The sequence below is a fragment of the Lissotriton helveticus genome, chromosome 1_1, assembly GCF_964261635.1.
Source record: "Lissotriton helveticus chromosome 1_1, aLisHel1.1, whole genome shotgun sequence".
NCBI classification, from domain to species: domain Eukaryota; kingdom Metazoa; phylum Chordata; class Amphibia; order Caudata; family Salamandridae; genus Lissotriton; species Lissotriton helveticus.
The window spans coordinates 324039259-324053198 of NC_136057.1; the positions used below are offsets into that span (position 1 = coordinate 324039259).

Here is a 13940-nt window from a genome sequence, read left to right on the forward strand (position 1 = left end):
CCACCTGTTTACAGGTAAGTAACAATAGTTCTTCTCCAGTATTAGGGGTGTCTTTCATAGATTCACATTCTTGAATAGAATAGATAGCAGTAACTCCTTAGAACTGGGATTGCTAATAGATTCTTGAAATGAAGGCAAAACATATAGCTTAAAAGCATATAGCAATCACAGAAAGAAAAGGAGGAGGGAACAGAGGCTCACCTTATTTAAAGAGGTGGCGAAGCACTGCTTGCCCCACTGCGGTATCCGCTTCGTTGATGGAATCCAAACAGTAATGTCTGGTAAAGGTGTGCCTACTTGACCATGTTGCCGCCCGGCAAATCTGGTGTAGAGGCACTCCAGCAAACAAGGCGGTGGAGGAAGCCATCGCTCTCGTCGAATGCGCCTTTACTGGACACTGTAAAGGCTTGCCAGCTTGTTGGTGACAGAAGGATATGGCTGTTGAGAGCCACCTTGCAAGTGTTTGTTTCGTCACTGAGTGACCCCTCCGCATCCTTCCATATGCCACAAAAAGTTGATCGGATTTGCGGAAAGGGGTAGTCCTTGAAATGTAAAACTTTAGACAACGTCTGATGTCTAAAGAATGAAGTCGCTGTTCTGCCGGTGATTTTGGATCTGGGAAAAAAGTCTTTAAGAAGACAGGTTCGTTCAGATGGAAATCAGTAGGCACTTTTGGCAAAAACGAGGGATTGGTACGAAGAGACACTCCATCAGGCTTAAATTGCAAATACGGAGGCTTGACTGTGAAAGCGTGAAGATCGCTGACACGACGAGAAGATGTTAAGGCCAAAAGCAACACAACCTTCCAGGTAAGAAATTTGATGTCTGCCCTGTGAATTGGCTCAAAAGGAGGCTTCATGAGCTCCGTCAATACCACGTTGAGCTGCCATGCTGGAGGAGGGCGTCTAATAGGAGGAAACTTTCTGAAGAGACCTTTAAAGAATTGACGGATTATTCTGGATGAGCAGAGAGACGTCGAACCATCGTGTCTAAAACGCGAAATAGCTGCTAGAAAGACTCTCAAGGTGGCATGAGAGAGACCAGACTGAGCAAGGCTCAGAAAGAAAGGCAAAAGCTGCTCCGGAGAAGAAGTGATTGGATGGATATCTGATGCAGCGCACCAATGGCAAAAACGTTTCCACTTTAGCTTGTACGTTTTGATGGTTGATGAAGCTCTAGCAGAAGCAAGAATGTCTCTGCATTCCCGGGGCATATCTAAATTTTCGAATTCGAGGTATTCAGGTTCCATGCCCATAACTGAAGCGTGGTCGGGTATGGATGGCAAATTTGACCCTCGTCCATCGACAGGAGATCTGGACGTGGATGCAGATGAATGGGAGCGCATTGGGATAACAGAAGAAGCTCTGAGAACCAAGCCTGTCTGGGCCAACGAGGGGCGATCAGTATCAAGTGGCACGGTTGCCTGCGCATCTTCCACAACGTTCTCGGCACCAACGGTATTGGAGGAAATGCATAGGCGAACAGGCCGCTCCAATCTATGAGAAGGGCATTTCCGCTGGACTCCGGATGGGGATGCCAGCTCGCAAAGGCGGGGCACTTCCGATTCAGTGGAGTGGCAAACAGGTCTATCATGGGATGACCCCAACGGCGGAACACCATGTCCAGAGTAGGCTGATGAAGTTCCCACTCCTGGGTCGATGACGTGGACCTGCTCAGAGAATCCGCTAAGATGTTTGAAACCCCCGGCAGATGGACCGCCGTCAAGGATATTTGATGACGAAGAGCCCAATTTCAAATCCTTTGAGCTAGCCGAGACAATGGCTGAGATCTTGTGCCGCCCTGTTTGTTCATGTAGTGCATGCTGGTTGTGTTGTCCGTTTGAACCAGCACGGACTCCCCCTGCACTACGGGCAAAAAGGATCTGAGAGCAAGGAAGATCGCCATCAACTCCAGTCTGTTGATATGCCAGGTTCGTTGTGTCGCCGTCCACTTGCCCTTGATTGAAAGGTCTAGGAGATGAGCACCCCAACCCTCCATGGACGCATCTGTGGTCAGTGTTAGATCTGGAGAGTGTGCCAGAAACGATACACCTCCGTCCAGGTTGGATGGTTCCTTCCACCAAAGCAGACTGTCCTTCATGCGGGACGAGACTCGCACTAGGTCGTTGAAGGACCCTGACACTTGGCGCCATTGTAGGTCTAGCTCTTCCTGTATAGGACGAGTGCGCAGCCTGCAGTTCGGAAGCAGAGCGATGCAGGATGACGCCATCCCCAGAAAGGACTTCAACGTCCGCACAGAAACTGACTGTTTTGAACGGATGAGGGTGACCAGACGTTCTATCTTTCTCTGCCGTTCTTGGGAGATGAAGGCTTTTGATAGGTTCGTGTCTAGAATTGCTCCCAGGAAGTTTCTCCTTTGCAATGGTGCAAAATGTGACTTCTCCATGTTGATGGTCAACCCCAGTGACTCAAATGTCTGCAGGCAGAGACTTGTGTCGTGAGCCAGCTGTTGAGGGGATGGAGATTTTAGAAGGCAATCGTCTAGATAAGGAAAGATTTGCACTCCCTGAAGACGTAGATAAGCCATGACAGGGGCCAATACCTTCGTGAAGACACGAGGTGCCGATCGCAGGCCAAAAGGCAGCACCTTGAACTGGTAATGCATGTGGCCCACCTTGAACCTCAGAAATTGGCGATGGTGTTGGAGAATCGGCACATGAAAATAAGCGTCTTGGAGATCTATTGTTGTTAGGAAATCTCCGCTGCAGAGAAGCCGCAAGACTTCCGATAACGTCAGCATGCGGAAAGATTGTTGTTTCAGAAAGAAATTGAGTGCCCTCAAATCCAGAATGGGCCGCCACTCTCCTGTCTTCTTGGCAATGAGGAAAAAACGTGAGTAGAAACCTGTCCCTTGTTGAGATATAGGAACCACTTCGACTGCACCTTTTAGTATCAGAAGACGAACTTGACGCTGTAATTCCTTGAAATGGGGAGGTGGCGGACCTGATGGTGGAGAATGTGGAGGAAACTCTGTGAACTCCAAGGCATGACCCTTGCGAACAATGTCTAATACCCATTGGTCCGATGTTATCAGAGACCATTGGGAATAAAACTGCGAGATTCTCCCTCCAACTCCTTGCGCAACTTGAGAGTCATTGACGTTTGTTGGTGGAACCCCTATAATTTGACTTTCCTCTATAGGGTTTCGACTGTGGCTGGCGATTAGACTGTGGGTTGGAGTAACGTTGATTACCTTGATTGTACTGGCGGTACTGAGTGTGTCCTCCTCAAAAAGAGGTTGAAGACGAGCCTCGTCCACGTGCGCCACGAAAGGGCTGCTTTTAAAATTGCAAGGATCCTAGCGACTTTGCTGTATCGGTGTCTTTCTTTATTGACTCAAGCGCTTCATCAATGTGAGCGCCGAAGAGAGACTCACCGTCATATGGCATGTCGAGTATCTTCGACTGGACCTCCTGCCGAAATGAAGTGGATTCAAGCCAACCCTGACGGCGGAGCGCCGCAGCACTGGCAAGGATACGAAAACCAGTACTTGCCACGTCAATCGCACAGTCGATCATTTCTTCTGATGCCCTCATGCCATCCTGAAGGATCTGTTGCGCCTCTGCTCTGGACGCTTCCGGTATCAGCGAAACTAGTGCAGAAATATCCGACCACATTTGTCGGTCGAAACGACCCAAAATGGCCAATGCATTAGCAGCACCGACGGACGTAGATGACATGGTCGGAAAAAAAATCCCAATGGCATCCAAACGTCGACCCTCTCTATCAGGCGGAGCGGTGATAGGAGCCGCCGGGTTACGGGATCGTCGCTGTGCTGCCTGTGTTACTACTGAATCTGGCTTTGGATGCCAGAGCAAACAAGCGGGGGAACCAGCCGGAGCTTTATATTTCTTTTCCAGGCGAGGGACTTGTGCAGGCAAGGAGTTAGGAGCATGCATGATCTTTACACCCTCTTTCCCTACAAATTCTATAATAGGTATTGTGTGAATTTGTTTGTACGGTTGGTTTTTGAAATCATAGAGAAAACAGTCTTCCTGTCGCTGGGCTCTCGGTAATTTAAAGCGGTCCGCCGCTTTATTCATCAGCACATGAAAGCTTGCGATGTCAACCGGAGGTGAATCACCAGCATCTGCTTGCTGAGGAGAGGGCGTCTGTATCCGATAGTCATCGAATTCCGCCATATTTGGGTCCTGATCCTCATCAGTATCCTGGGGTACTTCCCCTTCTTCTCTGTCCGACTCACTCTCCTCTTGCGCAACTGGTTGCGGATTCGTGGGGACAACAGGACGGGGCCGTTCTGGTTGAACAGTTTGCTCTGAAGAATGCGGAAGGTTTGTAGGCCCTGGTGCGTCCGATGGAGCGTGGACTGGTGTACCCTGAGGAGTCGGTGGAAATCTTCGATTGTAGTCGTCCAGCATATGCTGGAGGTTAGAAAACAAAGATACTGTAAATGTTGCCATAGGAACCTGTACATATTGGTCGTCCTGGTGGTCAACTTCCTCCTCCTCATCGTTCTCAGAACTTGTGTCCTGACATTTAATTATCAATTCCGATGGACTATGTGCATCGTCAAGGACATCGTCGTCCCCAATAGATTCCGTTTCGTGATCAGTAGCCATCATTGGTGATGGTAGCTGGAGAGTAGGAGGTGGCAAATGGAGAGTAGACTCCTGGCAAGAGGACATGGAAGGCAGAGGCACTAGAGGCATAGTGGCGAAAGAACCCACTCCTGACGCGGATCCTGCATGTTTCCGCTGTGATCCCTGTGAAACTGCCGTAGCTGTAGCTGTCGTCGTCGACGAGGCAGTTGTTCCTACGGCGGGCGTCGACGATGTAGCAGTAGACGTCGACGAGCGTTTAGGCTCAACCGTCGACGGTGCCGTCATCGATGGAATCTTCGTCGACGGTACCTTCGTCGATGGAGCCGTCGTCGATGGAATCTTCGTCGACGGTACCTTCGTCGACGGGACATTCGTCGACGGAACCCTTGTCGACGGAGTCGTCGACGGAACCTTCGTCGACGGAACCTTCGTCGACGGAATCGTCGTCATCTTCTTCGTCGACGAAGCCGTCGTCGACGAGCTGGTCGACGGAGCTGACAGCGTCGACGGAACCTTTGTCGACGATGAACTCTTCGACGTCGACGAGGATTTCTTCGTCGACGGTAATTTCCTCGCCGACGAGACAATCGGGATCGTCGACGAGACAGAGGAGATAGAAGCTCTCGACGACGTACAAGACGTCGACGCAACAATCGTCGACGACGAGGAAGCAGACGTCGTCGTCACTGAAGTCGTCGACAAAGACACCACAGCCAATCTCGTCGATGGGACGGTCGTCGACGAGCCCGTCGACGACCGCGGTGTCAGAAGTGTTACAACACTTATAGAGGCTGGAAATGACGCCTGAGAGCCAGGTCTCGTGGGCGTAGACACAGAAACCATAGGAGCTGTTGGTTGAACTTGTGCCACTGCTAAAGCCAACTTTTTCTTCTTCAAAAAAGGAGAAGGTAACTCCTGAACACTTCCACGCTTGGAAGCAACAGTAGAACAGCCTGACTGGAGACTTTCTGCGTCTGACAAAACATCCTCTTTATCTTGAAGGCGCTTCAACCATAGAAGAAGACGACCTTCCCTGTCTCTGAGAGTCTTAGCTGGAAAAGCTCTACAGAATTTACAGTCATCCACCTTGTGTTCAGGATACAAACAGTAAATACACTTTTGGTGGGGGTCCTTCTCAAACAAACGAAGCTTCCCACAGGAAGAGCAAGGTCTAAACAAAGACTTCTTACTTGACATCTTGTAGAAAAAACAACTGAAGTGAAAAACTTGAAGAAAACTGAGCAGAGCTCAGGGAGACTCCCTTCACACGACGTGCGGTAGAAAATCTGAGGGCTTGAGCTTCTGAGGAGAAGGTTCTAGAGGGTGCTTGAGCCTGATTGGCTGCAGTTTGGACTAACATAATGACACTGATATGTTACAAATGAGTTTTTCTCTTTATAATGTCTTCCTATGGAAGTTACCATTGTAGAGGTTTTACATTATGTATTCTCTCTATTTTACTATGTATGATGTTATCATTTATGTTATATTAGCATTATTGCTATTTTTTATATACCGTGGGACTCCCACTTCGACGACGGGGAATATTCAAGCATGTGAATCTATGAAAGACACCCCTAATACTGGAGAAAATATATTAAAGAAAATATGGGAGAGTTGCATTAGTTAAAATGTGCACCTGCTGCTTTTAGGGCCTTTTTTGAAAAGGATGTTGCAACAAATTCAAGTTGAACCTCGAAATTAAAATTTCCCAATACTAAAGTTTTGAATCTAAAAGTTTGGTATGTTTAGTTTGAAATGACATGCACGCTGTGTAATAGTCAAATAGTTTGAAAGCAAAAAGTTCAATGGTTTGATCTTTTGCAAATTTACACTTAATTAAACCTCTCACTAATCCTATCACTTACTCCATCTCATTCCTCAACAGCTGCCCTAACCCCACCCTCAACCAAAGCTCCAATCACACCCTAACCCTCACCCTCAGCCTAAGCATCATCCAGCCCATCGCCTACCCCTAAACCCTTTGTAACTCCAACACCATAAACTCACCCAGCGTAACCCTAACCCACACCTTGCTTCTCCACCTTGCCCCGCCCTAACCCTCTTCTAAACCATGCCAAACCTAACCCACTCTCTAAACCTGACAAAATCCCACACCCTAATGCCCAGAATAACACAAACCTACACCCCCTCTCTCAACCTAGCCCCAACCTAACCCTTACTCCTACCTACAATAACCGTAGACTAAAGCTTAGCCCTACTCCTGACCCTTCTCTACCACAACCCTCAACACGCGGGTGCCTATGCCTTTTATACCTTGCCATTTACCCGTACCAATACCCTCCAAGTAACATTCTAAAATGCTTGAATGTGATTTATTGTTTTAAACAATTGTAAACTTTTTTCAAACTCCCACAAGTCGCTTACTCTAAAGAAATTCGAGACCAGCGTTTATACAGGATTTGCAGAATCCCATGTATTGGACACATGCAATGGTTTTACAGGAAGGGACCAGCATAAGTGTTGCATTCTGAGATTGTAGGAGATGTGAAGTTCCACAGTTTCCAGGGGAATGCCTAGGTGTACAGACTTGCGACAATCCAGTTTTGATAAAGACGGGAAACATCCTTTACAACAAAACTTTTACAACGCACTACCATTACAACGCAACTTTTACAACGCAAACCATTACAACGCATAGCGCTGGGGGGCGCTCTAGGATAGGGAATGTATTTAATGTACTATCCAACACCTTCCCTACTATCCACGGGGACTGGAGTTGGAATAGTAAATTAAATAAATCACTATCCAGCGCCTAAAAGCACTATGCGTTGTAATGGTATGCGATGTAAAAACAGCTTTGTAAAGGTAGGCGTTGTAAAAGTATGCATTGTAACGACATACATCCGATAAAGACATATCCCAGGCAGGATATGAGCCAGGGAGACAGAAGGAAAGTGTATTTGAATCAGTTAGGTATGAAGGTAATGTCTTTTTTAAATAACCCTGAACGTGAGGATTACATTAAAAAGTTGGAATTACACTTAATTCTTCAGGCTAGTTGCAACCTGAAAGAAAGCAGGAACTGGGGCTGAGGAGTCAGAAAATGACGAGTTCCCCTGTTTTGGTTGCTTTTCTTTTATTTGTTCGTTTGTCCGATTTGTAGCATGCTTTCCACAAACCCCATCCCTTCTGTGAGCCAGGGTTGGTGATTGGAGGACAGTAGAGGCCACGTTCAAAAGTGTAATTGGAGAGGAATTTCAGACAGGGAGACTGTTTTGGAGTTCATGGCTTTTACTGACAACTACCTGTCTTCTAAGTTATTCTATTTGGTGGCAGGTGGAGTGAGTAGTTTTATGTGGGCCTAGTGCAGCCATCTGATTGGCTCTTGGGTAGATCTAGTGGCATCAATTAAGGCACATTCTCGTGAGGCGCAGGTCTGTAACGTGATGCGCGCTCTCATGAGGTGACAGTGGAGGTCTCTTGGACCCATAACCAACAAGTTTCTGTCTTTTGTGCCGTTCATTAGCCCTGTCATCACATTTGTGACTTTTTGGAGAGTGTTTACTTAGTATTGTGACAGACCACAGGAGTGCCTAGTGGTACAATCTAATGTAGTAGTAAAGAAGGGGCCAAAGATTCTGGAGAAAAGATCAAAAACAGGTTGCTGCTCCTAGGAGAAAACATTCAGTGGTGGAATTTAATAATGGATATACATGGATTGCTATCAAATTATTATTTAAGGGGTGACAGGGGCGGAGAGAGTGAAGGTGAGCAAAGCATGTATTGGGGCTGGGACCACTCAGTCATCCAGCGTTAGGCTGCTTCTGCCCATCCACTTCTCCAGAAGGGCTTTGAAGGTGCTGGAGAACTGGACTTGTGCCCACATGCTTTGTGGCAGACAAACTTGCCCTATGCGTAGCTTTGAAGATAAGAGCCAGTGGTCCGTTAAGTAGGCACACATACGGGGTAGAATATGAAAAAACTGTTGATTACTTTTCCACAGTTGTCCAAGCAGACCACAACTTTTTTTACTATGAAACACACCATACAAAATACCATAAGATCTTAATTAGACCACAATGTTATCTTCTAGACCAACCCTCATTCTCTAGTCCACACTACCTTCAGGATGCATTTTTCAGTTCATAACAGCTCCTCTTGTTTGACATTTCACAGATACCAGGCCACATCCACTCCACTGGGCCACAACTGCTCTCCACGGCTACAACCTCTCCAATAGGCTACAAATGCTTAACTAGACTGAAACATCTGTTATTCAGTGCCAAGATACCCTTGGGTGAACGTGCGCTTTACAAATACACGTTATGTTATGTTATACTCTAAACTAGATCATATGCTCTAAAGCAGATCACACTTTTGCAACTAAACCACAATACCTCTACTAGACAACACCATCTACAGTAGATCACACTTCTACTGGATCACACATCCTTCACTAAACCACAAGTCCTTCCGTAGGCCGCCCCTTCTGTTCTAGATGACACACTGCTTTCCCTAGTCAACTCCAAACCATGTAAAATAGAAATATCCTACTAGGCTGTTCCCATGCTACTAGGCAATACCTCCTTCAGCAGACTAGACATATTCTATTAGTCAACACCTCCTCCAGCAGACAATAGACAACACAACCTGGCCACAATCTCAGTGGCAGGCCTGGCCCATTGCAGAGGTTAGTCACCATTCTGTTGCTGGTTGCTGTATTTAGGTGTTAAACGTAAAATAATGAGGTGAAACCTTTGTTTGGACAGCGTTAACGTGTAACAATATGTCAAAATGATGATGTAGTACTGCCACAAAATGTGCCACTTTACAATGCATAATTAGATTTTTCTTGCTACATAATTTAGTCAACGCTGCAGCATAATTTGGTCCTCCAATGCCACATAATTCTAGTGGCCCTGCATAAAGCTCCTCAACAACACCTCCTCCTATAGACTACTTCTTAGGGATGCATATTGGCTCCTTTATTATTCATTTTATATATAAATGGACTAACAGCCCATTTAACTTACCGCCCCTCAGATGTCCCTAAAATAGCAGGCTTCCCCATTCCTGCGCTACTCTATGCCGACGACGCAGTGCAGTGTTAGTTGCCCTAACTCTGGATGCACTGAGGCTTCAGGTGGAGCTTTTCTCCTCTTCTATGTCCAACCTGAATCTGAAAACGAATTACACAAAGTTGCACATCATGTCCAGCGGACCAGGGAAAATGAGGTTGAATACAATCAACCTCAATGAGCAAGACCTAATGGCCGCTGACAACTTCTGCTACCTAGGCTTAACTTTTAGTTCCTCAGGTTCTTGGAACCCCCACGTGGCGCAGTCCAGCCAAAAGCTTTGCAGAACTGCATGGACTGCTTGTAATCTCTCAAGAGCAGAGTCTAGAGGGACTGTTCGTCCTCCACTGAAAGTATAGAATTCTCAGTGCAGTAGTGCAGCCATCTATGGCGTGGCTGTCTGGGGCTTTAACAAATGCGCTGTCCTTCTGTCCGAGGAAAACCGCTTTCTTTGGCGGTTGCTGAGTTTACCACCTACTACTTCCAGCTTTATTAGACACTTGGAATTAAATCAGGCCTATATATTAGACAAAAAACGCATGGCACCAGTCCTACTGTGAGTCAAGGTCTGGACAAATCCAGTGGCAAAACTATGTAGGGATATCATACTTGATTACCTTGCACACGAAAAGGCCCAGTCTATAACTTGGCTAAGTTCCATTGGGGAATGCCTTAGCAACCCTGGGTCTATCTGCCTGGTTCGCAAAACTTAACAGTATTCCTAAAGCTACAAAAGCAGAGGTGAAAGCAGCATACATGGAGTGACCGAAAACTAAGTTGGTTAAATCTTCAGTTTTAACTTACTACAGATCTTTATTACCAGGCTTATCTCTTGTGTATCTGTCTTTAGACCTCACAAGATGGGAGAGACTCTTCTTTTCCATCTCAGGGCTGGATCCATTCATTGGTTACTATTATTAAAAATCCCCCTGATTTTGCTGATAACACAGATTTGATCTGCCCCTGTGATAATCAATCTGCACGATCACTTTTGCATGTTATGTTCTTTTGCAAATCGTACAGTCTTGCACATAATCACTTTATCCAGCTTTTGCTGCGCATACTAGGTTTCCGACAGTGTAAGGTAGCTCTGTCCACTTACAGTTTTTAAGCTCATACGAAATTTCTTTTTCTGTGTGTGCTTTTCGGAAAGCAGCTATTCGAGCCAGAAAAACTATGGATGGCTAACTTGCTTGCACCGAATCCCCCCCCTCCGTCAGATGGCATTAGATCGAGGTGTTTCTCTTCTATTCTTTTAGTGTTTGATAGGAGCATATGGCGTACCCTATTTGAGGTTTTTGTGCTCCTATCTTGCGTGATAATTGTATACTTGTGTCCCTGTTTCTGTTCGTGTCTGTGTTTGTGTTTTTTAACTTGGCTATACAATGAACTCGGAGTCCTAACATGCACTGCCGTAATCACACTTTTAAATATTATTTAAATTAATGTAAATTTGGATTCCTACTATTGTCACACTGTGGATTTGTATTTTGATATCATGTGCTTTAATGGTCTATTTTATTTGGCCGAATAAAGAATTTTGAATTGAATTGAATTGACTACTTCTCCATTAGACCATGTCTTCAACTAGACCTCACCTCTTCTAGCAGATCCCCCTCCACCACTGCGCCACAATCCCACTGCATTGAGCAGACCACACCTTCTCTTCTAGACAACACCACCACTAGACCACTTCACCTGTGCTAGATCACACCTCCTCCAGCAGAGAAAATATATTTCACTATAGTATACCTCATCCACTAGAAACCACCTTCAGCAGACCTTACCTCTACTGCTAGACCGTATCTTCTCTTCTAGGCCTAATCTCCTCTATAATGCCAGACCTCTATCACTAGATCACAACTGCTGTACTAGACCATATGTCTTCCACCAGACCACATAAACTCTAGCAGATCTTACCTCGTCTAATACAGCACAATTATTTTGCTAAACAACACTGTCTACAGCAACCCACACCTTTTCTACAAGACCACACCTCCTCCAATAAACCATGTGTGTTTCAATATATCCGGGCCCAGATTTATATAGCCCTTGGGTTGTCCTTGTTTCACACAAGGCAATGCAAGGGCTTAAGTCAGATTTATCAGGACACGTAAAGACATCTTGCGAGGCTTTGTAAGGATTGGTAAATCCTGAGTAACACAAATGCACATACACAGCCTTGCATTACTCTGCGTTGGGAAGGAGTACCATTTATGGAGTGTGGGCATTCCCAAGCATCCACTAATGTATTGTGGAGCATTCTCTGATTTACTAAGGCTAGTTAACCTGGGAATGCATCAAAATGGTACGCCATCCCAACAGAGGTGTAACAAGGAGACATATCTTTATTCCGCCTTGTTATTCCCTCTTTTTATGTGTGCTGCATTCTGTAGCACATGTAAAAAGAAGATAATGCCTCTGAGGCTTGTTTTTGTGCAGGAAGGTATTCCTTACTGCACAAAAATAATCCTGTCTGCAATGCAGGCCCCTTTGCACCATGGCGCAAGAGTGTTTGCGTTGACCCTAGGCAGCACACAGTGCACCAGGGTGCAGAAAGAGCAGGAATTCACCATATATTAGTAAATATGGTGCATGCCTGCTCTCTCCATTTGAAGCAGATCAACAAGGTGGCTTGCTGCGTTGTGTCAAATCGCCATAAATCTGACCCTAGATCATACTTCTACAAGACAACTCCCCCTTCAACAGACCTCACCTATTCTACTAGCACCTCCTCAGCCAGACAACCCCCCGTACAACAGACAATACCTTCTTTAGTAGACCGCATCACAACCAAAAGACCACAGGTGTCCTATTAGATCATATATGTTCAGCTAGAACATATTCCTGCTGGGAGGCCTCAGCCTTCCTTTCCATAACCCGTCCAGAGCTTTATGAAAAGGAAATAGTAAATTCATATTTTCTTTGAATCATATAAGCACTGGGAACCCTCTATAAACGCATGTAATTAATACATCTTCTCTGTTGCTTTTCTCTGATTTTAAATACCTGCGCTGTTGCTCCTGCTAGATGTTTATTGTCTATTAACCACAATGTGAAAAACAATTAGTTTGACAGCAGTGCTTTCTTACCTTTTCAAGCTGCTCCATGCAGGCCATGTGGACAACAATCTTGCATGCTGCACACTTCCGCCTGAGAGCTGATTTCTGAATGACATTGATGCAAAAAAAAAAAAGAGAGAAAGTGTGAGTGAAGTCCATGGTGAAATCACGTTTTTTCACATTCCTGAAAATAAGAAATTGGATTCTATCCTCATTCTGAGATTCCCATGCTGTCTTCAAAGGCAGAGGGGTGCAGACATACCACAAATATTCAAGAGGATTATTTACTAAAATAATCCAGTCCTTCAATATGTGGGAAAAGTGTATTATTATGAGCCATGACGAAAGGAGAGCGTGAGAATATAGCAATTGGGTGTGCGTGTGATGCTTTTGAATGCACAGCTGAGATGCAACAGATCCTACACAATCGTTGATTAGGATTTAGCACATGTTGGCTTAGTCTAACAAGCAGTGGCAAAGCCAATACGTCTGGCTTCATTGTGCCAACGCAGCTAAATAGACTAATGGTATTAAAAAACGCTGCAGGCAAAAATACTGTTTATCACATTTAAGCTTGTCCTATTGTGTTTTCCAAAACTGGGAACAAAGTAGTATAAAAAAGTTGCAAAAAGGGGAGATAAAGAATTGAATGTGACAAAACGGGTGAGCCAGACCTATAAACACAAAGGAAGTACTGCAGGCGCTCTTGCGCTCAATAAAAGGCTCAGTCGGTTTACAAGTTGTAAAACATAAGACTGGCCACAACGAGGGAGCACATCCTAACAAATCGCAGAGAAAGATACAGCGCATGTAATCTAAAAACCGAAAAGGTAGACAGATAGATGTCGACAGACGCTCATTGAAAGGCATCAATGGTTTGACGAGGTGAAGAATAGGACAAACCACTAGGTGGCAGTAGATCGCACAGAATGAAATGCTGCATGTAAGGTACAGGTTTTAAGTGGACTAAATGAAAACATTATCCCTGGCGGAACACTGCGCAGGCTTTCAATGACAGACACATTCTTGGCTCAGATGGCAGCGAAACAAAGACCTGGGGGATGGAACTGAACATCATTTCAACACAGGGAACACATGAACGTTTCTATATCGAGGGCATTAATCCCTCAAAAGAATAAACAAGTGATGTCGGGACTGTGTCAGGCATACAGACTGAGAGGCATTATCTTGTGTCACCTTTATAAATATAAAACGGAAAAATAGGGATGACACAGCAAAGCCAATTTGGAGCTG

The 13940-nt window shown here is 45.5% G+C and overlaps 1 protein-coding gene across 4 annotated transcripts in view; it reads right to left on the minus strand.

Annotated features, from left to right (window-relative positions):
* Positions 1-13940, minus strand: part of DGKI (diacylglycerol kinase iota) — a 679239-nt gene that overhangs the window by 506318 nt on the left and 158981 nt on the right. For all 4 annotated transcript variants that reach the window (XM_078671815.1, XM_078671812.1, XM_078671824.1 and 1 more), the window contains exon 4: positions 12717-12791. In XM_078671815.1, coding sequence (XP_078527941.1) covers positions 12717-12791 — 75 coding nt within the window. The remainder of the gene's footprint in view (positions 1-12716; positions 12792-13940) is intronic.